The following is a 27,887-nucleotide window of genomic DNA, read 5'->3' as shown; positions in this document are numbered from 1 at the left end:
CACTATCTCAGTTTTTAGATACATTATAAAATGTCAGAAAATCAATCAAATTTGCATCAAAAAATTTCATATTCCGAACCTGATTATTTAAAAACGAGCAAAATTTTCCCCAACATCCAACACTGCCTTTAACTCCAGGACTGCTGTTTTTTCGAAAACAAATTTACAGGAATCCTCCAGAGGGCGCCACATCTTGACTCAAGTCTGGAATTCTAACAGGAACCTTGACTTACAGGAAAGACAGGAAATAGTCCAGAGAGAAAAATACTCATCAAGAAAACATTCAGGATTATTTATGTCACTTGCCTTCCACCAAACTACTGGCTCAGGTGAGACTGACGGCGACTAGATAGAAAACTGAGGAACCAGACACTGAAACACAGACTGCTGCTGGAGGAAAAACAAGAAAATCAAAGTACAAGTAAGTTCAGAAAGTTTGTACAGGAGAGAAACTGACTTCCTGGTTTGACGTTCTGTCTGCTGTGTTTTCAGCTTCACTCAGAGACAAAATGGCTTCCAGATCAGACGATGATCTCTGCTGTCCGGTCTGTCAGGAGATATTTAAGGATCCGGTTCTTCTGTCATGTAGCCATAGTTTCTGTAAAGAGTGTCTGAAGAACTGGTGGAGAGAGAAACCAGCAAAAGAGTGTCCAGTTTGTAAGAGGAGGTCTTCTAAAGAGGAACCACCTTTAAATCTGGCTCTGAAGAATCTGTGTGAGACTTTCTTACAGCGGAGAGAGAAGAGAGCTTCAGAGGATCTCTGCAGTCTGCACTCTGAGAAACTCAAACTCTTCTGTCTGGATCATCAGCAGCCAGTGTGTCACATCTGCAGAGATTCAGAAAAACACACCATTCACAGATTCAGACCCATTGATGAAGCTGCTCAGCAACACAAGAAGAAGCTTCAGGAAACTCTGGAGCCTTTAAAGAAGAAGCTGGAGCTCAGGAAGAAAGTTCAGAAGGAGTTTGGTCAGACAGCAGAACACCTGAAGGTCCAGGCCCGACACACAGAGAGGCAGATTAGGGAGCAGTTTAAGCAGCTTCATCAGTTTCTAGCAGAGGAAGAGGAGGCCAGGCTGGCTGCACTGAGGGAGGAAGAGGAGCAGAAGAGAGGGATGATGAAGGAGAAGATGGAGGCTCTGAGCAGAGAGATAGCAGCTCTTTCAGACACAGTCAGAGCCACAGAGGAGGAGCTGAGAGCTGAAGACGTCTCATTCCTGCACAACTACAAGGCTGCAGTGGAAAGAGTCCAGCGCTGCCCCCTGCTGGAGGATCCACAGCTGCCCTCAGGAGCTCTGATAGACCAGGCCAAACATCTGGGCAACCTGGCCTTCAACATCTGGAGCAACATGCAGACCATGGTGACCTACACTCCTCTGGTTCTGGACCCAAACACGGCTGGTCCAGAACTCCATCTGTCTGAAGATCTGACCAGTTTGACTGTAGGAGAGAAACAGCAGCTTCCTGATAATCCAGAGAGATTTGGATTTTACTCCTATTCTGTTCTGAGTTCTGATGGTTTTAACTCAGGGAACCATAGCTGGGATGTTGATGTTGGACACAGTTCATCCTGGAGAATCGGTGTGTTAAAAGAGTCTGTTCAGAGGAACGGAGGCAACAAGTCTGGATTGCTGTATATTCGTTTTGTTTTAGGTAACTATTCAGCACATTCTCCACCAGCTCCTCCCACTCGTCTCTCAGTCCAGAAGAATCTCCAGAGGATCAGAGTGAATCTGGACTGGGACAGAGGAAAGCTGTCCTTCTCTGATCTGGATACTAACACACACATACACACCTTCACACACACCTTCACTCACAAGATGTTTCCATTCTTCAACACTTTTAATACATTAAGATCCTACCAATGAATATCTCAGTAATCAAGCAGCAGCTCTGATTTCAGCATGAAGAACAAAAAGTCCAAATGAATCATTATTGATCAGGTCATTGATTGGTTTTATGATGGATTGATAGTTTGCTGGTTTGGTGAATTTCTTTTTAATCAGGAAACTGGAGATGTTCTGATCATCTGGGGACTTTTTCATATCTTTCTTTGTTTTCCACTGTAATGTTTTGAACATTGTGTTTATTATTTACAACAAAACAACTTTACTATCACAACATGTGTCCAACCATCTACACTGCACTGCTTGACTGATTAACAAAATAAAGAAAGACAAAAGTCCTCGGTGAGCAGAATTAGAAACAACATAAGTTTATTATTTGAGCTTCATCCTGTGGTCAAAAATCCAGAAAATAATCTATTTAATTTCTTTTGCTACATTATTATTTGTTCAAATGAGCTGCTTCCAACCCAAACCTGAAGTTATTTTATGTTATCTTCATTTTGGAAGAATTTCATGCAAACAAATGTGACAGCTGCTACATGAGAACAAGTTATTATATTTCATAAATGTCTCTTGTTAATCTGAAACAGCAAAAATAAAACCAGTAAAAACAAATAAAGTTATCAGGTTCACTGTGATTAATAGCTTTGTACATCTGCAGCTAAAAATCCTTCTGACATCAAAATGTGAAAAGCTCAGGCCGTTCTGCTTGATTTAACAACAATGCAGTGTTGGCTGATCTGGTGATTATTTGTTACATTAACCTGTTATACATAATCGACAATAAAAGTCTGGCCATAGGAACCTGTGTAAGTTTATTAATGTTTACTGCTTTATTTACAACTAATATTAGTACAAATTTAAGGTTTTCTATGGGACGACATGCAGTACATCTTCCAGTCCTGTAGAGGGCAGCAGTGCACATGTCTTCAAAATGACCCTGCGCCTACAGAGGATCCCTGTGACGTGGAAAACATCCTGTTACCATCCAGGGTCAGTGTGGACATTGTAGAGAACTATAAATATCTGGGAGTCCACAGTGACAACAAACTGACTGGGTCAAGAACACTGACGTTATGAACAGGAAGGGCTAAAGTCTCCGCTATTTTCTGAGGTGGCTGAGGTCCTGTAACATCTGCCAGATTTAGAGTCTCTGGAAAACTGAAAAGTCATCAGAAAGTCCACACAGGAGAGAAGCCTATCAGCTGTAGCCTGTGTGGAAAGAGTTGTTGTCTTTTGGTATCTTTAAAGTGTCATCAAGACTTTCTCCTCCACCAGGAATCTCAGACGTGGCTGGTCACTGTTTATACATGAACAAAGTGGCTTTTTATACATCAAAGCAGATCCATCAAAGCTGAGCTAAGGTAACATTAATTACTAATTTAATACGTACAGTTCCATAACTGGACAGTTAGTTAATGATATTAGATGTTTTACCTGTTTTCTTGCTTCTGACATCTGCAGCATGGAAGATAAAAGAGTGAAAGCAATCCATGTTTTAAAAGAAAAAGGACTGAATCCATAAACAAATTTAAAATTAATTATCTAAACAATCTGGGTGTCTCTATTGAAAGAAAACAACATGAATAACGCATATAATAATTTTTCTGAAAATGTTTAAATCATAGGACATGTTATGGCTGCAGTGGGTCTCTGCCCTTTCTCCTTTTGGGGTCTGGAGACAGACCTTCTGCAGGTGTTAAGTTTTGCCCTGATTAGTGCTCTACTGCTTTAAAAGCTGCCATGCATGCAGCAGATAGGAGGCTTTTCCCTCTTCTTCCTCAGATCCCCATTTGGTTTGGTTTGTATCATATGTTTGGGTTTTATTAGGTTTGTTTTGCATTTCCTTATTTCTGGTTAGTTATGGGTTTTGCATTAATCAATTTTGGTTTCTCATTTCAGGTATTCCTTTTCAGGTTTTATTTCTTTAGTATTACTTAATAAATTAAATTTTCATTTCATCAGATCATCCTTGTGTTACCCCACCAAAACAGCCTGGTGGACGTAACAGAGAATAAGAGTAGATAATAAAGTCATACCTGCAGGGGACAGTCACACACACACACACACACACACACACACACACACACGCACACACACACACACACACACACACACACACACACACACACACACACATTCTATCCAATATGACAGTGTAGAAACTAATCAAATTACACTGTCAAGGGACACCCACACACTAACTCACTCACCCCACCATTTAAGGTTCTGGAGTGGCCTAGTCTCCAGATCTTAACCACATCAAAAACCTTTGCAGGGAGTTTAAAGCCCCAAAACATCTTTGCTCTAGAGGAGATTTCCATGGAGGGATGGGCTACAATACCAGCTGCAGTTTGTGCCAAACTTGTGAGGACTTAAAGAAAATATTTGACCTCTGACCTCTGTCATTGCCAACAATGGATATATAACTAAGTATTGATAATAATTATATATAATACTTTACTATTAACCAAATTCTTATTTGACACCATTTGCAAGTAAATACTTGAAAGAAATCAGACAATGTGATTTTCTTGATATATTTTCTCATATTGTCTCTTATAGTTGAGATCTACCTACGACATCAATTTCTGGCCTCTCATCTTTATAAGTGGGAGAACTTGGACAATTTGTGTCTGACTTAAACTTTTTTCCCACTGTATGATAATTTCAATGTCTCACACAGGGAGCCAAAAACATTCAGACGAACAAATCAATGCTTCAGATTCAGTGGAAATCTCGATTAAACTTCAGAATTATGACGTTGTTACACGTTTGTGATGTCAAACTGGAACTGGAACCCCCACCCCAAAAAATGTGCTCACTGTGTTCCACACAGACCTTAATAAGGGACAGACAATGCAATTAAATAAAGTGAAAGAGAAAGCTAAACAAAAAAGACAGGAGTTTGAGGACTCTTTTGATCAGAGATCCTGGCCGACTTGTACAGATCTGGATGAATCTGTAGTTGGAGAGACGCAGCCGGTTTTTACCTGCTGTTGGACCAAATGTGTACATGTCCTGACACACACAAAATAAATGGAGGATAAAATGAAGAAAACTGCTTGGTCCTTAGAGTAAAACCATGTTGATGAAAGTCTGCATCGATTTATCCATTTCTTTTCAAGTGGGGAAGCTGCACAAATTAGAAAAGAACTTAACAATGTTGCATTACCATAACACTAATATGCAGAAAGGTGAATGATTAGAGGTGAATAAACTTAGCTGATCTCTTTATCACTTAATTCTCGTCTTCATGTGTCAGACAACCTGAGACTTCTTGTCACTGCATTTAGCAACATTATCAATTGGCTGTGATGTTAAAACGATTAGAAATGTATAAAAACCTAAAATCATCAAGTTCAACATGTTTATTATGTGCTTGTACTAGTAACCAATCATTTTACAGTGAAAGGGGTTTCTCTTTGTCAATAACAAAATTTTTATCAGAGCTGACCAAAATCGTATGTGAGGTTCCACAAGACTCCATGTTGGGCCTCCTCTAATTTAACACCTGCATAATGCTGTTAGCTCAGGTTATAACAAGAAATAAAATCAGCTAGCATTGCTGCGCAGATAATACTCAGCTCTATATTATGATGACCTTCAGTGACTCTGAACCATCCGAACTTTGAACAAGTACAAAAAATCAATCCAAGGAGGTGCAATAAAACCTGTTTCTAAGTGTTTGGAACAACATAAAACACTGAAGCAACTTCTTCAAGCATCAATGGTGTAGTATCAACAGTGGGTATTTATGTATTGCTTTTATTAAAATTTTCTGGATTACTTTTTAATATTATCTTGGTTTACATTTGGAGTATTTTTTGCTATGACAATATTTGAGATTTTAGCCATTTAAAAAATATCAGGAACTCAATCAAATTTAAATCAAAACATTTCTAATTCTGAACCAGATTTGCTGAAAGGAAAAGTTTCCCTTCAAATCAAACATCATCTTCATCTCCAGGGCTGCAGTGTTTGGTCAAAAACCACAGATTTACAGGAAGTCCACCAGAGGGCGCCCCATCTGTGGCTAAAAGCTGGATTTAAAACGGGAACCTTTGAAATACAGGAAAACAGGAAATGGTTCAGAGAGAATATTACATAAAGAAAACAGTGAGGGTCATTTTTGTCACCTGCTTTCCACCAAACTACCGACTCAGGCCAGACTGAAGCTGAAAAGAGAGAAACCTGAGGAACCAGACTCTGGAACACAGACTGCTGCTCCTGGAGGACAAACAAGGAAATCAAAGTGAAAGTAAGAGAATAAAGTTTTTACAGGAGAGAAACTGACTTCCTGGTTTGACGTTCTGTCTGCTGTGTTTTCAGCTTCACTCAGAGACAAAATGGCTTCCAGATCAGACGATGATCTCTGCTGTCCGGTCTGTCTGGAGATATTTAAGGATCCGGTTCTTCTGTCATGCAGCCACAGCTTCTGTAAGGAGTGTCTGCAGAAATACTGGAGAGTGAAACCAACAAGAGAGTGTGCAGTTTGTAAGACGATATCATTCATCAAAGATCCTCCCTGTAATCTGGCTCTGAAGAATCTGTGTGAGACTTTCTTACAGCAGAGTGAGCAGAGAGCTTCAGAGGATCTCTGCAGTCTGCACTCTGAGAAACTCAAACTCTTCTGTCTGGACCATCAGCAGCCTGTGTGTGTCGTCTGCAGAGATTCAGATTTACACATTAGCCACAGATTCAGACCCATCAATGAAGCTGCTCAGCAACACAAGAAGAAGCTTCAGGAAACTCTGGAGCCTTTAAAGGAGAAGCTGGAGCTCAGGAAGAACGTTCAGGAGGAGTTTGATCAGACAGCAGAACACCTGAAGGTCCAGGCCCGACACACAGAGAGGCAGATTAGGGAGCAGTTTAAGCAGCTTCATCAGTTTCTAGCAGAGGAAGAGGAGGCCAGGCTGGCTGCACTGAGGAGGAAGAGGAGCAGAAGAGAGGGATGATGAAGGAGAAGATGGAGGCTCTGAGCAGAGAGATAGCAGCTCTTTCAGAAACAGTCAGAGCCACAGAGGAGGAGCTGAGAGCTGAAGACGTCTCATTCCTGCACAACTACAAGGCTGCAGTGGAAAGAGTCCAGCGCTGCCCCCTGCTGGAGGATCCACAGCTGCCCTCAGGAGCTCTGATAGACCAGGCCAAACATCTGGGCAACCTGGCCTTCAACATCTGGAGCAACATGGAGACCATGGTGACCTACACTCCTCTGGTTCTGGACCCAAACACGGCTAGTAAAGAACTCCATCTGTCTGAAGATCTGACCAGTTTGACTGCAGGAGAGGAACAACAGCTTCCTGATAATCCAGAGAGATTTGATTTTTACTGTTCTGTTCTGACTTCTGAGGGTTTTAACTCAGGGAACCACAGCTGGGATGTTGATGTTGGAGACAGTTCATCCTGGAGACTTGGTGTGTTAGAAGAGTCTGTTGAGAGGAAGGAAGGCATACTGTCTGGATTGTTGTATATACGTTTATATTCAGGTAAATACTCAGCATATTTTCCATCAGCTCCTTTCACTCGTCTCTCCGTCCAGAATCTCCACAGGATCAGAGTGAATCTGGACTGGGAAAGAGGAAAGCTGTCCTTCTCTGATTTGGATACTAACACACACATACACACCTTCACACACACCTTCACTCACAAGACTTTTCCATATTTCTACACTAATAAAACCTTAAAGATTGAACCGAAGAAGATGGAGTCCAAATCAAGCATTACTGATCAGATGATTGATTGTTTTTTTGATTGACAGTTTGTTGGTTTGGTGAATTTCTTAATATCATCTTCAGACTTTGTTTTTAGTCTGGAAACTGGAGATGATCTAATCATCTGGATACTTTTTTATTTCTTTCTGTGTTTTCACTCAGAAAACACAGAAAACACTTTCCACTTTAATGTTTTGAATGTTGTGTTTATTATTTACAACTTGACATAAATAAATTATTAGCAGATGATTGAAAGCATAATGTGAAGGTTTATAAATGTATTAGCAGCCTATAAGAGTGTGTTTTGTTTTTCAACACTAAAATCTTGCAGTGAGTTCATGAACGTTTGCTGTTTCCGTTTTATTTATTAAGAATTAGAAAATAAAAATAACTTTATCATCACAACATGCGTCCAACCATCTTCACTGCACTGCTTCACTGGTAAACAAAATACAGGAATACAAAAATACTAGATGAACGGAATTACTAACAACATACATTTATTATTTCAACTTCAGAAATTCAGAAAATACTCTACTTGTTTTGCAACTTTATTATTTGTTCAGATGAGCTGCTTCCAACACAAACCTGAAGTTATTTTATGTTTTTCTTCATTTAGGAAGAATTTCAAGGAAACAAATCTGTCAGCTGCTTCATGGGAACAAAGCATTATATTTTATGAATGTCTCTTGTTAATCTGAAACAGCAAAAATAAAACCAATAAAACAAATAACATTATCAAGTTTGTTGGGATTAATGATTTCGTGCCATTGCAGCTAAAAATCCTTCTAACATCAAAATGTGAAAAGCTTATGCCTTTCTGCTAGACTTAACATCAATACAGTGTTTGCTGATATGGTGATTATTTGTTATATTAACCTATATTCGCGTGTTACAGATAACTTACAATAAACGTCTGGCCATAGCAACCTGTATAAGTTTTTTACAGTTTACTGCAATATGTAATCCTAAATGCAGTCAGAGCCATATCGCTCAAATCATAAGACCTAACAGGATCACATATAACAGCGCAACGTAAATAGATAATATATGTACTAATTTAATGCAAAACAGTTCAATAACTGGATTATTAGTCAATGATATTAGTTATCACTAACCTGTTTTTGTTGCTTGTGACAATTCCTACATGAAATGTAAAAGTGAGCCCAATTCATATTTTAAAAGAATAAGGACTGAATCCATAAACACATTTAACAATGAATTATCTAAACAATCTGGGTGTCAGTATTGAAAGAAAATGACATGGATATAATAACTTTTTAAATATTTTAAAATCATTATAGGACAATAACTCTCCTAATTGTGATGGATGCCCCTAACACCACCACATAGTGTTAATATTTTTTTTGTATTTTAGTTACAGTTTATAGTCTGTTTGATTTACTGTAGTTATTTCATTTAGACATATATTTTCTAATGGGTTCACACTTTAGTCAATGTCTGTCTGAATGGTTTATTTACACTTGTTTTTTTTTGCTTGAGGTGCTAATGACAAACCAGCTGGAAGAGGAACTGGAACAAACCATTTGTTGTCTGAAGGACTGGAGGGAGGAAACTTGTTTTAAGTTGTTCTTAATTAGTTAATTTTGTCATTTACATAATCACTTATTATTTGGGTTAAGTTAAAGTTACTTTGCTTTATTTGTTTCATAAAACACTAGCTAATTTTGTATTGGTTCTTTCATTATGTTGCACCTCCCTCATGTGGTCGATTTAGGCTACTCCTGCCCTACTTAAGCAGCCTTTTGTTTTTTGTTTTCAGGTCAGTTTTTGTGTTTAGTTAGAGTTCAGTTGACCTCAGCTACATTAGTTCCAAGTATGTTATTTATCCTTTTGATTCATTTTTGTATTACATCTTTCATCTTTGTTTACCAATTTTTCTGAAGTATTAAATTGAATTTTTTCTATTTTGAACACTTTTTGTCCTCGTTTGAGTTGGTCCCCCACACCAATGAAAAGAGTAAATAATCAAGTAATACACACTCACACACTCATTCTGTTCAACATGGACAATTCAGGACACAACAGTCCAGTTACATCAATCATTAAAGGACAGCAACACACTCATATACACATTTTGTCCATTATTGAAACCTCAGAACTAAATAATCAAGTTACACCGTCAGGGGATGACCACACACACACACAAGCGCGCGTATAAAACGCACAAGCGCAAGCCCACACCTACACACAACCCAGGGGGCACACACACACACACACACACACACACACACACACACACACACACACACACACACACACACACACACAAACACCTACACCTCCCCCCCAACCACACACACACATTCTGTCCAATATGACAGTTTAGAAACTAATCAAATTACACTGTAAAGGGACACCACACACTAACTTACTCACCCACCATTTAAGGTCCTGGAGTGGCTTTGTAAGAAGAATTTAAGATGCTGGAGTGGCCTAGTTTCCAGCTCTCAATTTATTGAGAGCTGGAGTAAGAGAATAAAGTTTCTGCAGGAGAGAAATTGAATTCCTGGTTTAATGTTCTGTCTGCTGTGTTTTCAGCTTCACTCTGAGACAAAATGGCTTCCAAGTTAGAGGACGATGTCTGCTGTCCAGTCTGTAAGGATGTCTTTAAAGATCCGGTTCTTCTGTCATGCAGCCACAGCTTCTGTAAGGAGTGTCTGCAGAACTGGTGGAAAGAGAAACCAGGTCGGACTTGATGTTGTTAAGATGTGAGAATAACTTCTCACATGCATACGTAGATCCAAACATGGTGAATACAGCAATACGCACACGCTGAAGTGTGTGGTATGTGACAGGAAGTACGTTCATAGTTTTGATACTCAGCTGGTCTTCGGGTTGAAGTTTTTTCATTTCTGCACATGTGCTTGCTCACCAATTGTGTAATTCTTTCCAAATTTTCATTCAGTGACGTGTACTTATTCACCCACATGTCTGAGGCCTTCAAGTGAGCCACCTCTGCTTCAAAATCTCCTGATGGAGACACCAGGAATGTAACTCAGTTCAGCTGTGTTCAGTGAAAACTTGTTTGGATGGGTGATGAACTTGAAAAGACGAGTGTGCTCACAAAATTGTCCAAAACGTGCTTTGAACGACTGTAGGAGACTGGATGTAAAGCCAGTTAGCCGGCGGAGATCAAAGTTTTGAGTGGGCTCTCTTGCTGTGCATGCATCTTTAAATTTTCTCAATTTTTCAAAATGTAGTAAACAACCTGTTTCAAGATCCATGATAAAGAGCTCCAGCTTGTTTTCAAAAGCAAACACGGCTTGGTGAAGGGATAAAACTATTTCCAGTGCCTTGCATTGTCACGTTGAGCTGGTTCAGATGTTCAGTGGGAGGGCAGCACCTGGAGTCCTTGGAGTCCCAGGGATGCTGTGCCTTTGGTACCGGAACAATGCAGGGTGTTTTCCACGTCACAGGGATCCTCTATAGGTGCATACTATATTGGAGACATGTGCTCTGCTTCCCTCTGCAGGACTGGAAGGTGTACTATAACCCTTATTCACATTAGAACAACTGCAGTGCAGATGGTTGGACACAAGTTGTGATGCTAAAGTTATTCCAATGTTCAAATTCTTTATAAATAAAATGGAAACAGCAAAAGTTTATGAACTCACAGCAAGATTTTGGTGGTTTTGGAAAAAAATACACTCTTTAGCTTCTAATACATTTACTAAGCTTCCCATTATGCTTTCATTCATCTGCTTGCAACTTATCTACATCAAGTTGTTGTAAATAATTAACAATGTTCAAAACATTACAGTGGAAAACAGAGAAAGAAATGATAAAGTCATCAGATGATCAGATCATCTAGAGTTTCCTGATTAAAAACTGAGTTTAAAAATTATATATAGAAATTCATCAAATCAACAAACTATCAATCATAAAATCTATCATCTGATCAATAATGTTTCATTTGGAATTTTTTGTTCTTCATGCTGAGATCATTAGAGCTGCTGTTTGATCACTGAGATCTTCATGGGTAGAATCTTTAATGTTTTATAATAAAGGGAGAAATATGGAAACATCTTGTGAGTGAAGGTGTGTGTGAAGGTGTGTATGTGTGTGTTAGTATCCAGATCAGAGAAGGACAGCTTTCCTCTGTCCCAGTCCAGATTCACTCTGATCCTCTGGAGATTCTTCTGGACTGAGAGACAAGTGGAAGGAGCTGGTGGAGAATATGTTGAATATTTACCATAACAGAACCCAATAAACAACCATCCAGACTTTATTCCTCCCTTCCTCTGAACAGACTCTTCTAACACACCAAGCATCCAGTCCTCAATGTTTCCAACATCAACATCCCAGCTGTGGTTCCCTGACTTAAAACCATCAGAACTCCGAACAGATCTGTAATTATCAAATCTCTCTGGATTATCAGGAAGCTGCTGTTTATTTCCTCTAGTCAAACTGGTCAGATCTTCAGACAGATGGAGTTCTGAATCATTTTCCGCTTTCCGCTTTCTTTTTCATATTGTCCGTCCCTCATTTAAGTCCGTGTGGAACAGTGAGTGATTTTTTTTTTTTCCCAATTTGACTTCACAAAAATCTTATTTTAATTAGAACAATAATGGTTCTGGCTCTAAAATTCACCACATCTCTGATAAACTTTCACCACTACTGGGTTTAATTTATTATCTTTATGTAAAATTTTAACTAAAATATTAAATTGGAGTAAAAACCTGTTTGTGACTGAAGCTGTTGCCAAAACCTCATTATTCTGGAGCCTCTAATTGGTTTAATATTTTTATAATTACTTTTCTAATGAGAATCAGCTACAATAAGTTCTTCATTATCTCACATTTTATGCCTTCTTTAGTGTCTTAATTCCACAATTTTTCTTTTTTGTGTTTGGAGGGAATATGGTTTCTGCTTCAAACTGGATGATCTTATAAAATAATAATTTTTCACTTTAAATCCAACCCTGCTGTTTACAACCTACCAGCTAATAGCAGTTATTATCCTACTGAGTTATTGTGAGGTTTGATTCCACTGTTGAATGGAGAAGAAATCAAACATTTGACATTTGTTTATTTTTTCATAAATTTATGGCAGATTTTAAACATAATGGATGGAGACAAAGTTTATTATATATAATAGAAAAAAATTCCCTGCTCAGCCACCGGTGGTGGTTCTGATCCTCTGAGCCCGGGTCCTCTACCAGAGGCCTGGGAGCTTGAGGGTCCTGCAGTATCTTGGCTGTGCCAAGGACTACGTCATTTAATTTATAAGGATGTTTTGTCCAAGATATAAAAACTTTTTACAGTAAATAATTTCTTTATATTGATAAAAACGTTCTAGTTAAATAGTCAAATCATTTGTCTTATTTCAAGACCAATAATATATTTGCATTGGAAACTAAAAAAAATACTCAGTAATATTTTGAGATTAAAATAAGTTATTTTAGCCTTTATTTTATCATAAGGATTAAATTTTCTCATCTTCCCTCTGAAGTCCTGTGGCGCCCTCTGGTGGCCTAACTTTTAGAAGCAGCTGGCTTTAAAACAACTGCCCTGTGACCTCCAGGATACTGGAGGCTTTGAGAGATAAATTAGTGAATGATTTTATTTTTGTGGAGTATTTTATGTTGACATTTTCTGAACCACTCAAACCAGTTAGTACCAGATCCAAAATCCCCAAAATCTTCTTTTATCTGAATCCTTAGACGTTATTTATTATTATTATTATTATTATTATTATTATTTGATTGATTCGCTTCATTGCAGTTCAGAAGCAATTACAAAGACAAACTCTGTAAAATGGTTCATATTAAAATCATAAATATCAAATACAACAGGGAAAATTTGCATTTTATTGGGGGAACAAAGAAACTTTTCTTCGTCTCTTTCCTGAGAAGCGGAAAACAATTTTTTTGGCGTCAGGTTAAACATCTGAAATCTGTGGTAACAATCTTCAGGGGTATTTTTTTAAGTTTTTCCAAAAACATAACAGAGGCAGCAAAATATTTGATAGCACTTTATACCAACTTCACTTAATTTAGCCTCATATAACCATTATTACTTAACTATTGTGGTTATTCATGCCTAATAACTCCTACATGAACTACTGTGTGTTTATGTTGAAAATCCTGAAAGAAATGTACTATAACAACAAATAATAGTTATGTTCTCACATTTTTGATCAGGTAAACAAAATATATTTCAATAAATTGCAGTAATTTAATATAAAACATTTAATTTTATATGGTGCATATTCAACAAAATATCTGCATAAAATGTTTACCAAACCTGAGTCATACAAAATTCAGCTTAAAAAAATTGAGCAAAAACATTTTTGGTAACAAATCAAATAAAATGTTTGTGCTGTGCAGTGACATCAGTACATTGTGATTGTAATCTTCACATTAAACAGAAGGATTCAAATTAATATAAAGCCATCAATAAAATTGAACTCTGCAACTTTATCTGTTTTGATTGGTTTTGTTTTTGCTGTGTTCAGGATGACAAGAGACATTCATGAACATTTGATCCCATAAACCAGCTGATATTTGTTTACATGAAATTCTTTCCAAAATTAACAAGAAAATAAAAAAAATCTTCAGGTTTGGAAAAAACTAATAATCTACAACATTTATGAAAACAATAATTATTCAACCAGAAGGAAATATATTAATATGTGAATACATGTTGTGATAGTTTTCATTTATAATTCATCACAAGTAAAATTGAAAGAGCAAGTTTTCAATAACAAAGCTAGTAATTTATTAATATCAAGTTGTAAATAATAAACATTCAAAACATTACAGTGGAAAACACAGAAAGATGTGATAAAGTCTCCAGTTTCTTGTTTAAAAACAGCTTAAAAATGACAATAAGAAATTCACCAAACCAGCAAACTATATAATCAATCATCTGATCAATAATTTTAGATTTGGACTTTTTGTTCTTAAAGCTGAAATCATCAGAGCTGCTGCTTGATCACTGAGATCTTCATCGGTTCCATCTTTAAGGTTTTATCAGTGTTGAAGAATGGAAACATCTTGTGAGTGAAAGTGTGTGTGAAGGTGTGTATGTGTGTGTTAGTATCAGATCAGAGAAGGACAGCTTTCCTCTGTCCCAGTCCAGATTCACTCTGATCCTCTGGAGATTCTTCTGGCTGAGAGACGAGTGAAAGTATCTGGTGGAGAATCTGCTGAATATTTACCTTTATAGAACCATATAACCAACCACCCAGACTTTATGTCTCCCTTTCTGAACAGACTCTTCTAACAAACCAAGGCTCCAGCCTTCACTGTCTCCAACATCAACATCCCAGCTGTGGTTCCCTGAGTTAAAACCCTCAGAACTCAGAACAGACCAGTAATCATAATTAAATCTCTCTGGATTATCAGGAAGCTGCTGTTCCTCTCCTCTAGTCAAACTGGTCAGATCTTCAGACAGATGGAGTTCTGACCAGGCCGTGTTGGGTCCAGAACCAGAGGAGTGTAGGTTCACCATGGTCTCCATGTTGCTCCAGATGTTGAAGGCCAGGTTGCCCAGATGTTTGGCCTGGTCTATCAGAGCTCCTGAGGGCAGCTGTGGATCCTCCAGCAGGGGGCAGCGCTGGACTCTTTCCACTGCAGCCTTGTAGTTGTGCAGGAATGAGACGTCTTCAGCTCTCAGCTCCTCCTCTGTGGCTCTGACTGTGTCTGAAAGAGCTGCTATCTCTCTGCTCAGAGCCTCCATCTTCTCCTTCATCATCCCTCTCTTCTGCTCCTCTTCCTCCCTCAGTGCAGCCAGCCTGGCCTCCTCTTCCTCTGCTAGAAACTGATGAAGCTGCTTAAACTGCTCCCTAATCTGCCTCTCTGTGTGTCGGGCCTGGACCTTCAGGTGTTCTGCTGTCTGATCAAACTCCTTCTGAACTTTCTTCCTGAGCTCCAGCTTCTTCTTTAAAAGGCTCCAGAGTTTCCTGAAGCTCCTTCTTGTGTTGCTGAGCAGCTTCATCGATGGGTTTAAATCTGTGGGTTTGTGTAAATCTGAATGACTGCAGATGAGACACACTGGCAGCTGATGGTCCAGACAGAAGAGTTTGAGTTTCTCAGAGTGCAGACTACATCTCTGGATTTTGGGTTGTATTTTAAATTTTACTTCTGAAGCTCTCTTCTCCCTCCGCTGTAAGAAAGTCTCACACAGATTCTTCAGAGCCAGATTAGTAAGTGGATGATCTTTAGAAGATCTCCTTTTACAAACTGGACACTCTCTTCCTGGTTTCTCTCTCCAGTGTTTCTGCAGACACTCCTTACAGAAGCTGTGGCTGCATGACATAAGAACCGGATCCTTAAATATCTCCAGACAGACCGGACAGCAGAGATCCTCCTCTACGTTGGAAGCCATTTTGTCTCAGAGTGAAGCCGAAACCACAGCAGACCGAACGTCAAACCAGTTCCCTCCTGCAGAAGGTTATTCTCTTACTTTAACAGTGTTTCCCTTGTCTTTCTTTCTGCAGCAGTCTGTGTTCCAGCGTCTTGTTCCTCAGCTCTCTGTTCTCCTTCATGCCAGGATGAGGTTGATACTGAGTGTTTTCTCAATCAGTCTTTTCTCTCCGATCTTTTTCCTGTTGCATTTGAAGTCTTGAGGCTCTAAATATCAGAGACGATGTTTCACTGTATCACGTCCTGGATGACACCAAGTGCTCCTAATCCACTCGATTTACTTTTGCTGCTCCTCTTTAAATCTCTGTTTGGTCTGAAGAAACAGTGTGAACTTCCTCGTCTTCTCTCTGCTCTGCCTACATGAAACCTCTGTTTTAGCTCCTGCTGAATTTGGGGTCATAGTTCAGATTTTAACTTGGGTTTTGTGAGGTAATCAGCTGCACCTTGTTGTAAAAAAACCTTGTTAGCATCTAAAAACTGTTGGGACAAAAGAAAGCAAGAGATGTATCCAAAGTGCAATATGGATTGTTATGGGTTATCCTTCTTCCGAAAAGCTGTTAAACTCTACACTCTGCTGTTTTTGTACATTTAACTCATTTACCTTAAAGCCTAAATATTTGCGCACTTTGTAAGTTTCTCAAATTATTCTACTCTTTTTAATACTTCTTTTAACCTGGGTGTGCTATATTCATTACAGTATTTTCTTCATGATATCAATTTTCCCTGACTGTACAGTTTTATTTTTGATGATTTTTTACCTTAGTGTGAGTCTGCATGCTTCCATCAATCTGTCTCTTTGCTCCTGATAAACCTGAATTTTCCCACTGAGGAACAAGAATCAAGTTTCCCTCCAGAGCCAAACTAATGTTCTTAGACCATAGCGCTCCAGTTTCTTATATTTCATGATCTATTGTATAAAATGTGTTTTTAAGTCAATAATACCCCAATAGCAGGTTTCTTTTTATCTCATGGACAGGTAAGCTCTTCTATTAACTGAAGAACTACCATCGCTGTGGACCTTTGGGACACTAAATATATACTGACTTTCAGTGAGTCGCTGATGTCTATCAATAAATCTCTCCTGACAAACATGTTTTCCAAAACTTTGGAGAATTGTGTAAGTAAATAAACTGTAATTCGTGAAATGGTATCTGTTTTCTACGGAAACAAAAATCCCCAAAAACTTTCTTCATATCCTAAATCATAAACAGTGTCATAATGCTACAATATTGTGATTCATGGTGGGTTGAAGAGGCTTGAAAGTTAAAATCCCCTCAAAATAATAAGGGTTGTAGAGTCCTAAGGGAATCCCCTTGAACTATTTATTCTGGGTCTGACAAGATCCTCTATTGCCTAACAAAAATAAAGCTGTGATTGGCAAGTCATATTGAGTTTCATTATCGTTGAGAACAGGTGAATGCTCTTGGGTTCTAGAGACCCTGGGGCGGTGTCAGTGGTGCAAAAGGTGGAAATGTACTGTATGCAACGCATAGGGGCGTTGTACTAGAGGGGGCTCAAAAGCGATGTGGGATCTTTTTATTATTGACAGCATGTACTGAACATATTAATTTATGTACTTAAACTGCTGTTTGTGTATAATGTGATCAATAACAGAGGAACAGCACTGATTAGCCTGGAAGTTACAGTGATGTTTAATAGGGGCATTAAAAAAAATTAGTTGCCAATATTCAGTGGCACACAGTGGGTTGTGTGATGTCCCCTGACAGTGAATGTACCTTGATCATTGACTCCTGAAGTGTCAATGTTGGACAAAATATGTGTGTGAATGTTTGTGTGCGTGTGTGTGTGCGTGTGTGTGTGTGTGTGGGCGTGTGTGTGCATGTGTGCGTGTGTGTGTGTGTGTGTGTGTGTGTGAGTGTGTGCGTGTGCGTGTGTGTGCGTGTGTGTGTGTGTGGCCGTCCCCTGATGGTGTAATTTGATGATTCAGTTATGAAGTTTTAATGATGGACAGAATGTGTGTGAGTGTGTTCTGTCCTCTAATTATTGGTGTAACTTTACCGTTGTGTCCTGAAGTGTCCAAGTGGAGAGAATGAGTGTGTGGCTGTCCAATGATGGTGGGTGCAACTTCATCATTGTGTCCCAAAGAGTCCATGTTGAACAGAATGGGTGTGTGTCCTGTGTGTGTGTGTGTGTGTGTGTGTGGTGTGTGTGTGTGTGTGTGTGTGTGTGTGTGTGTGTGTGTGTGCGTGTGTGTGTGCGTGTGTGTGTGTGTGGCCGTCCCTTGATGGTGTAATTTGATGATTCAGTTATGAAGTTTTAATGATGGACAGAATCTATGTGAGTGTGTTTCTTTCCTCTAATTATTGGTGTAACTTTACCGTTGTGTCCTGAAGTGTCTAAGTTGGACAGAATGAGTGTGTGGCTGTCCAATGATCGTGGGTGCAACTTCATCATTGTGTCCCAAAGAGTCCATGTTGAACAGAATGGGTGTGTGTCCATGTGTGTGTGTGTGTGTGTGTGTGTGTGTGTGTGTGTGTGTGTGTGTGTGTGCGTGTGTGTGTGTGGTGTGTGTGTGTGTGTGTGTGTGTGTGCGTGGTGTGTGTGTGTGTGTGTGTGTGTGCGTGTGTGTGTGTGTGTGGCCGTCCCCTGATGGTGTAATTTGATGATTCAGTTATGAAGTTTTAATGATGGAAAGAATGTGTGTGAGTGTGTTTCTGTCCTCTAATTATTGGTGTAACTTTACCGTTGTGTCCTGAAGTGTCCAAGTTGGAGAGAATGAGTGTGTGGCTGTCCAATGATGGTGGGTGCAACTTCATCATTGTGTCCCAAAGAGTCCATGTTGAACAGAATGGGTGTGTGTCCATGTGTGTGTTGTGTGTGTTTGTGTGTGTGTTTGTGTGTGGGTGTGTGTGCTGTCCACATATAGAATTACTTTGCCATCTATCTTCACATCTGTTAATATAACTAATTTCATAACCGTCTGTGTGTGCGTGTGTGTGTGTGTGGCCGTCCCTTGATGGTGTAATTTGATGATTCAGTTATGAAGTTTTAATGATGGACAGAATGTGTGTGAGTGTGTTTCTGTCCTCTAATTATTGGTGTAACTTTACCATTGTGTCCTGAAGTGTCCAAGTTGGACAGAATGAGTGTGGCTGTCCAATGATGGTGGGTGCAACTTGATCATTGTGTCCCAACGAGTCCATGTTGGGCAGAATGGGTGTGTTAATGTGTGGCTGTCCAATGATGGTGGGTGCAACTTGATCATTGTGTCCCAACGAGTCCATGTTGGGCAGAATGGGGTGTTAATGTGTGGCTGTCAATGATGGTGGGTGCAACTTCATCATTGTGTCCCAAAGAGTCCATGTTGAACAGAATGGGTGTGTGTCCATGTGTGTGTGTGTGTGTGTGTTTGTGTGTGTGTTTGTGTGTGGGTGTGTGTGCTGTCCACATATAGAATTACTTTGCCATCTATCTTCACATCTGTTAATATAACTAATTTCAACCGTCTGTGTGTGCGTGTGTGTGTGTGTGTGGCCGTCCCTTGATGGTGTAATTTGATGATTCAGTTATGAAGTTTTAATGATGGACAGAATGTGTGTGAGTGTGTTTCTGTCCTCTAATTATTGGTGTAACTTTACCATTGTGTCCTGAAGTGTCCAAGTTGGACAGAATGAGTGTGTGGCTGTCCAATGATGGTGGGTGCAACTTGATCATTGTGTCCCAACGAGTCCATGTTGGGCAGAATGGGTGTGTTAATGTGTGGCTGTCCAATGATGGTGGGTGCAACTTGATCATTGTGTCCCAACGAGTCCATGTTGGGCAGAATGGGTGTGTTAATGTGTGGCTGTCCAATGATGGTGGGTGCAACTTCATCATTGTGTCCCAAAGAGTCCATGTTGGACAGAATGGGTGTATGAGTGTGTGGCTGTCCCCTGACGGTATGAATTGATTTTTTGCTCTTTTTGTTAGGAACACATTTAAAAATGTTCCTTAAAAACATGGATTGCTCTCACTTTTGTCTTTCATGTTGCAGTTGTTACAAGCAAGAAAGACGTAAGTGATCATAATATCATTAACTAATAACTAACTGGATTAACTAATCCAGTTATTAAATTAGTAAATATATTATCTATTAGTGTTGTGCTGTTCGATGTGATCCTATTAGGTCTTATAATTTGAGGGAAAAGGCACAGATTCCATAAAATATTAAATATTAAAAATCTCAGATAAAAAAGACCCAATCAATATATGCAACTAACAATTACATTGTTTCCATATATGTTTAGTGTTAAGCTCTCAAAATGTCTTTTAGCACTTTAGTCATGTTTTCAAATATTTTGTATCTAAGAATGCTGTCCACATATAGAATTACTTTGCCATCTATCTTCACATCTGTTAATATAACTAATTTCATAACCGTCTAGTTAAAGTCAGTCTTGATATTAATCCAGGTTTCAGAAATTATGACACCTAAAGCCAGAATAAACTGGCTTGAACAGACTTTGATGCTTTCTAAATTAAAATATAAGCCCCCGTTGTGAAATGTATGATGGGAAATGTATTATCTACTTTAGCAGCCAAATATGTATTTCTGAGTGGAAAAGTAGCAACAGTTGTTAGCATTATTAGAGATAAAGTTATTTTCTGGATCCAATCCTTTTCCAGGACTGTACTTTAATTTTTAGTGTAATCAGATGTTTTTGATAGAGGTGTTCATCTTGTATCCATAAATAAAGGTAAAATTTTGTCAAATTGTGACATGATTGAAAGATGATGTGACAGGATGATTGTCTCTTCTTGAAATCTGCCTTATTTTGGTCCTTTAGCTCCATCTAGGTGAGGATAAAATACATGACTTTGTTTTTATCCTTGATTTTGTAAATGATTTCCTGAAAAGTAAAGGTGTTTATCTTTGGGCCAACTACAGCAGATTCTCTAACACAGGATAATATAAAGAACCAGATCACTAAACCAACAAAGATTGTAGAAGGACAAGAAGGACACAATGGAATCCTGTCTGCTTTACTGACCACAGAGAAGACAGTCATTTAAAATATGATTTGAATGAGAACGTTAATGTTTCTGTCCCTAAAACTACTGATACCTTAAGAACTTTCACCACTAATGAGTTTAATTTTCTGTCTTTATCTAAGACTTTGGCTTTGGAGTAAAAACTTGTTTGTGACTGAAGCTGCTGCCAAAATCTCATTATTCTGGAACTTATTCTGAAAATGGTTTAATTTTTTTTATAATTACCTTTCTAATGAGATATCAGATAAAATAAGATGTTAATTATCTCAAATTTTCTGCCTTCTTTAATGTCTGATTTACCCAATATTTTTTATTTGTCTTTAGAGGGAATGTGGTTTCTGCTTCAAACTGGATGATTTTTGTGTTCCTTTATTTTGTTTACCAGTCAAGCAGAGTAGTGTAGATGGTTGGATGCATATTGTGATTATGTTAAAGTTGTTTTACAAGATTTTTGTGGTGTTGAAAAACAAAGTACACTCTTATCAGCTACAAAATAAATTTATTAGGCTTCCCATTATGCTTTCAATCATCTTCTAGTAATTTATTTTACATCAAGTTGTACATAACATTACAACATTAAAGAATTAAAGTGGAAAACACCGAAAGATATGAAAAAATCCCCAAATGATCAGATTATCTCCAGTTTCCTGATTAAAAACAAAGCCATACTTGTGTACATAATATATATATATATAACATATATATAATTGTATATATAATATATTTTTGTGATTCTCTCATTGGTTGCAAATAAAGCTCAAGCTTTGTTAATGTTTTTAGTGATGATATGTACAAAGAATGTTTCTTTTGCATGTTTTAGTGTTGAGTGTTAGTAGATTAGTAGAGTGATTTGTATATATCATAATAATCATGAAGTTGAGTTTTACGCCATTTTTGTTCAGCTCTATGTCAGAATATTCCTGCAGATCTAAATGTTTGTGCATTTCTCCATAGAGGCTTGATCCTACCAGACACAACCTTCAATTTAATGGGGGCAATGTAATCAATGATATCTGAAAGTTTAGACAGAAAACTGCAGACCAACTCATTTACATTATTACGACTTAGTGGTGAGGAGGAAGAATAGATTTGATTAAATGTTTCTGCTGTGTTATCTGTGAAAGAACATTTTGTGACCGTAACTGATTGGATAAGTGAGTCAAAGATCTGGACAAGAAGAAATCAAACATTCTGAAAAATGACTTTCAGTGTCTTGTTAGCATAAATGAAAAACTGAAAATAAAGGTGTTTATTAGTGGACCGATAACAAAAGCTGGTAACATAAGCCCTGGAAAAGATGAATGGTTTTAGATTACATCATATTTTATTGATCATCAAGTGGATAATCAGATCGTCTCCAGTTTTCTGATTAAAAACTGAGTTTAAAAATGACATTAAGAAATTCACCAAACCACCAAACTATATAATCAATCATAAAACAAATCAATCAGTGGATCAATAATGTTTGATTTGGACTTTTTGTTCTACATGCTGAGATCATCAGAGCTGCTGTTTAATCACTGAGATCTTCAGTGGTACGATCTTTAATGTATTAAAAGTGTCAAAAACTGGAAACACCTTGTGTGTGAAGGTGTGTGTGAAGGTGTGTATGTGTGTGTTAGTATCCAGATCAGAGAAGGACAGCTTTCCTCTGTCCCAGTCCAGATTCACTCTGATCCTCTGGAGATTCTTCTGGACTGAGAGACGAGTGGAAGGAGCTGGTGGAGAATGTGCTGAATATCCACCATAATAGAACCGTATATACAACCATCCAGACTTTATGTTTCCCTTCCTCTGAACAGACTCTTCTAACACACCAAGTCTCCAGCCTTCACTTTCTCCAACATCAACATCCCAGCTGTGGTTCCCTGAGTTAAAACCATCAGAACTCAGAACAGACAGACAGTAATAATCTTCAAATCTCTCTGGATTATCAGGAAGCTGCTGTTTCTCTCCTCTAGTCAAACTGGTCAGATCTTCAGAGATGTGGATGTATGGATGAGCCGTGTTTGGGTCCAGAACCAGAGGAGTGTAGGTCACCATGGTCTCCATGTTGCTCCAGATGTTGAAGGCCAGGTTGCCCAGATGTTTGGCCTGGTCTATCAGAGCTCCTGAGGGCAGCTGTGGATCCTCCAGCAGGGGCAGCGCTGGACTCTTTCCACTGCAGCCTTGTAGTTGTGCAGGAATGAGACGTCTTCAGCTCTCAGCTCCTCCTCTGTGGCTCTGACTGTGTCTGAAAGAGCTGCTATCTCTCTGCTCAGAGCCTCCATCTTCTCCTTCATCATCCCTCTCTTCTGCTCCTCTTCCTCCCTCAGTGCAGCCAGCCTGGCCTCCTCTTCCTCTGCTAGAAACTGATGAAGCTGCTTAAACTGCTCCCTAATCTGCCTCTCTGTGTGTCGGGCCTGGACCTTCAGGTGTTCTGCTGTCTGATCAAACTCCTCCTGAACTTTCTTCCTGAGCTCCAGCTTCTTCTTTAAAGGCTCCAGAGTTTCCTGAAGCTTCTTCTTGTGTTGCTGAGCAGCTTCATCAATGGGTCTGAATCTGTGATTGTTGTGTTTTTCTGAATCTCTGCAGACGACACACACTGGCTGCTGATGGTCCAGACAGAAGAGTTTGAGTTTCTCAGAGTGCAGACTGCAGAGATCCTCTGAAGCTCTCTGCTCTCTCCGCTGTAAGAAAGTCTCACACAGATTCTTCAGAGCCAGATTACGTGGTGGATCTTTGATGAATGATATCGTCTTACAAACTGGACACTCTCTTCCTGGTTTCTCTCTCCAGTATTTCTGCAGACACTCCTTACAGAAGCTGTGGCTGCATGACAGAATAACCGGATCCTTAAATATCTCCAGACAGACCGGACAGCAGAGATCATCGTCTGATCTGGAAGCCATTTTGTCTCAGAGTGAAGCTGAAACCACAGCAGACAGAACGTCAAACCAGGAAGTCAGTTTCTCTCAGAAAGAAACTTCATTTTCTTACTTTTGCTTTGATTTCCTTATTTTCCTCCAGCAGCAGTCTGTGCTCCAGTGTATGGTTCCTGCGTTTCTCTCTGGTTGCCTTCAGTCTCTCCTGAGTCGGTAGTTTGGTGGACGGCAGGTGACAAAGGTGGTCCTCGGTGTTTTCTTTGAGTATTTTATCTCTCTGAATGTTTTCCTGTTTTTTTTTTCAAGCATTCCTGCTTGAATTCCAGACTTGAGGAAAAGATGTGGTGCCCTCTTGTGGATTTCCTCTAAATCTTTTTTAGAAAAAACACTTGGGATGAAGATGATGGTTGATGTGAAGGGAAACTTTTCCTTCTAGCTAATTTGGTTCAGAATAAAAAATGCTTTGATTAATTTTCTGACATTTTTACAATGTTTCTAAAACTGAGATACTGTATTTGCAGGAAGTACTGTAAATGTACACCCTATTAAAATTTTAAAAATTCTGAAAATTAAAATAAAAGCCATAAAAGTATAAAAGAAACCCACTATCAATACTCCTCCATTGCTGATGGAGGAATATCAACAACACTTTCATGTTTTTTCAAATACCTACAAATTTATTGCACCTCCATGTACTGATTTGTTCTTGGATTGTACTGAGTCACTGAAAGTCATCATAATGTAGAGCTGAGTATCATCTGCACAGCGACACTAGCTAATCTTATTTCTTGTTATAACATGAGCTAAAAGTATCTTGTAGGTGTTAAATAAGAGGAGCCCAAACATGGAGCACTGAGCGACCATACATGTGACTGTTGTCACTTTTGATAAAAACATACTTAGTAACAAATAGTAAAACCTTTTCTTGTAAAATGATTGGTTACCATTACAAACACATCATAAACATGTTGAATCTGATTATTTTAGATTTTTATACATTTCTAAGTTTTGGTTCTGAAGCCTCTCTGAGCTCGTTTTACCATCCCAGCCATTTGATAATGTTGCTAAATGCAGCGGTGCAGGAGGTCTCAGGTTATCTAACATATGAAGCCGAGCGTTAAGTGATATAGAGATCAGCTGACTTTATTTATCACTGTCTGCCCAAGGTGGGAGTCATCATGACAGCCACAGACTCCAATCCTGATTCATCACTTTCTGCTCCCACAGCCTTGTTCTCCATCAGGTGTCACAAGTTGATCCATTTTCTGGCTTATCCTGCCTTAGCATTCATCCCTGTTCACCTTAAATCATTCACCTTTCTCCATATTAGTGTTTTTGTAATGCAACGCTGTGTAACAAAGTTATGATTCTGATGTTTGAATCCAGATTTCCACTGAATCTGAAGCATTGTCCTGATCGTCTGAACATTTCTGGATCCCCATGAGAAATGTTGAAATTAAAATACAGTGGGTGGAAAAGTATTTAGTCAGACACCAATTGTGCAAATTCTCCCACTTCTAAAGATGAAAGAGGTCTGTAATTTACATCTCAACAATAAGAGACAACATGATAAAATATATCTAAAAAACTCACATTGTCTGATTTCTTTCAAGTATTTAGTTGCAAATTATGTAAAATAAGTATTTGGTTAATAGCAAAAGTTCACCTCAATATTTTGTGATAGATCCTTTGTTGGCAACGACAGAGGTCAGAGGTCAAACATTTTCTGTACGTATTCTGTAAGTTTCGGCACAAACTGTAGCTGGTATTTTAGCCCATTTCTCCATGCAGATCTCCTCTAGAGCAGAGATGATTTGGGGCTTTCAACTCCCTGCAAAGGTTTTCTATGGGATTTAGATCTTGTTAGGGTTAAACACCTGTTGAACATATATTAACAAAGACAGAAAAGACAAACAGAGTCGGTATTCTTGCTACTCGCGAGGAGAACGGACAGAGATGTGCTCCAGTTACAATCTCCTACTGCTCTGAAGCACATTTGTCTGTTCCTCTCTTTTTATTGTTGTCAGGATCCCTAATCACAAGGACGCTCTAACTCTAAAGGGAGGGAAAACAATTCATCACACAGCTACAGCGCCAGTTCTCATTTACTAACTAAGTGTTTGATTTCTATACAAAACCAAATACAAACACTCAAAACCAGGATACTACAATGGGATCTGTGTTTCTTTTATCTTTGAAGCAATGAGTGTGTCACCTCGGATGGCCAGGGCAACATCCAGCCTGGCAGGAAGAATGAGTCGTTTGCACACAACCCAGTGTCTTAGGACCTGAACTTTACGACCCCAGGGAAACAACAAACAACCTTCAGGAAATGCAAAGACAGTACCTTGAGAATGTGTACTGTGTATGTCACTCCTTCTATGCAACACAATTATCTTGTACGTGATAATCTCGTTCCAGACACATCAAACAGAATAGGTAGTAAATCTTCACAGTAACAGCTTTACAGCATTCCAGCAACTCAACAATATAGAAACATTCTTAATTCTATAATGAGATTAACTAAAAGGAAAGCATAAAATAAAGATACATTATAAAGATTAATGAGAATAACAAATATTTGGTTAATTATATCACAGTGTCTCCAACAGATCTGGAGACTGGCAATGCCACTCCAGGACCGTAAACTGGTTCTTAAAGACATGAAGGTGGTGTTCCTCCACTCTGACCAATAAAATCAAGTCTTCTTTCATCAGAAAGCGTGAGAGGAAACATTAATGCATCATTTATTGATACATGTTTAATCTGAAGCCATCTATGAAGAAATAATGTGTAACTTTATTTGTTTTTATTGGTTTTATTTTTGCTGTTTTGTGTAAACAACAGACATTCATAAACATTTATTCCTATAAACCAGTAAATATATTTGTTTACATGAAATTCTTCCAAAATTAACAAGAAAAACAAAAATTCAGGTTTGGAAATGGATGAAAATCTACAACATTTATGTAAACAATAACTATTTAACCAGAAGGAATTATATTGATATGTGGATGCATGTTGCGATAGTTTTCATTTATAATCCATCACAAGTAAAATTGAAGGAGCAACTTTTAAAAAGCAACTAATTTATTTACATCAACATGTAAATAATAAACGTTCAAAACATTACAGTGGAAAACACAGAAAGATGTGAAAAAGTCTCCAGTTTCCTGATTAAAAACAGTTTAAAAATGACAATAATAAATTCACCAAACCAGCAAACTATATTATCAATCATCTGATCAATAATGTTATATTTGGACTTTTTGTTCTTCATGCTGAAATCATCAGAGCTGCTGCTTCATCACTGAGATCTTCATCGGTTCCATCTTTAAAGTTTTATTAGTGCAGAAGAATGGAAACATCTTGTGAGTGAAGGTGTGTGTGAAGGTGTGTATGTGTGTGTTAGTATCCAGATCAGAGAAGGACAGCTTTCCTCTGTCCCAGTCCAGATTCACTCTGATCCTCTGGAGATTCTTCTGGACTGATAGAGGAGTGGGAGGAGCTGATGGAGAACCTGCTGAGTATTCACCTTCATAGAACCATATAGCAAACCATCCAGACTTTATGATTCCTTTCCTCTGAACAGATTCTTCTAACACACCGAGTCTCCAGTATAAACTGTCTCCAACATCAACATCCCAGCTGTGGTTCCCTGAGTTAAAACCATCAGAACTCAGAACAGACCAGCAATAATAATCAAATCTCTCTGGATTATCAGGAAGCTGCAGTTTCTCTCCAAAAGTCAAACTGGTCAGATCTTCAGACAGATGGAGTTCTGAACCAGCCGTGTTTGGGTCCAGAACCAGAGGAGTGTAGGTCACCATGGTCTCCATGTTGCTCCAGATGTTGAAGGCCAGGTTGCCCAGATGTTTGGCCTGGTCTATCAGAGCTCCTGAGGGCAGCTGTGGATCCTCCAGCAGGGGGCAGCGCTGGACTCTTTCCACTGCAGCCTTGTAGTTGTGCAGGAATGAGACGTCTTCAGCTCTCAGCTCCTCCTCTGTGGCTCTGACTGTGTCTGAAAGAGCTGCTATCTCTCTGCTCAGAGCCTCCATCTTCTCCTTCATCATCCCCT

General features: G+C 38.7%; 1 protein-coding gene and 2 pseudogenes across 1 annotated transcript; 2 read left to right on the top strand and 1 right to left on the bottom strand.

Moving 5' to 3' along the window:
- Positions 1-296: 296 nt before the first annotated feature.
- Positions 297-2,631, top strand: LOC129366678 (nuclear factor 7, ovary-like). The gene is made up of 2 exons (XM_055040649.1): positions 297-421; positions 493-2,631. The coding sequence occupies exon 2, from the start codon at positions 510-512 to the stop codon at positions 1,866-1,868; it is 1,359 nt and encodes a 452-aa protein (XP_054896624.1). The 5' UTR covers positions 297-421; positions 493-509; the 3' UTR covers positions 1,869-2,631.
- Positions 2,632-5,950: 3,319 nt separating this feature from the next.
- On the top strand, positions 5,951-8,272 carry LOC129366677 (nuclear factor 7, ovary-like; annotated as a pseudogene).
- A 13,636-nt stretch (positions 8,273-21,908) lies between these two features.
- LOC129366700 (nuclear factor 7, ovary-like) lies at positions 21,909-23,990 on the bottom strand (annotated as a pseudogene).
- Positions 23,991-27,887: the final 3,897 nt, after the last annotated feature.

This window comes from Poeciliopsis prolifica, unplaced genomic scaffold, assembly GCF_027474105.1.
Source record: "Poeciliopsis prolifica strain line A6 unplaced genomic scaffold, Auburn_PproV2 SCAFFOLD015, whole genome shotgun sequence".
Taxonomy (NCBI): Eukaryota; Metazoa; Chordata; class Actinopteri; order Cyprinodontiformes; family Poeciliidae; genus Poeciliopsis; species Poeciliopsis prolifica.
This window is presented reverse-complemented; position numbering and strand designations above follow the sequence as displayed.

Excerpts from the sequence above, each read along its gene's own strand:
- LOC129366678 (XM_055040649.1), top strand. The coding sequence starts at position 510 with ATGGCTTCCAGATCAGACGATGATCTCTGCTGTCCGGTCTGTCAGGAG.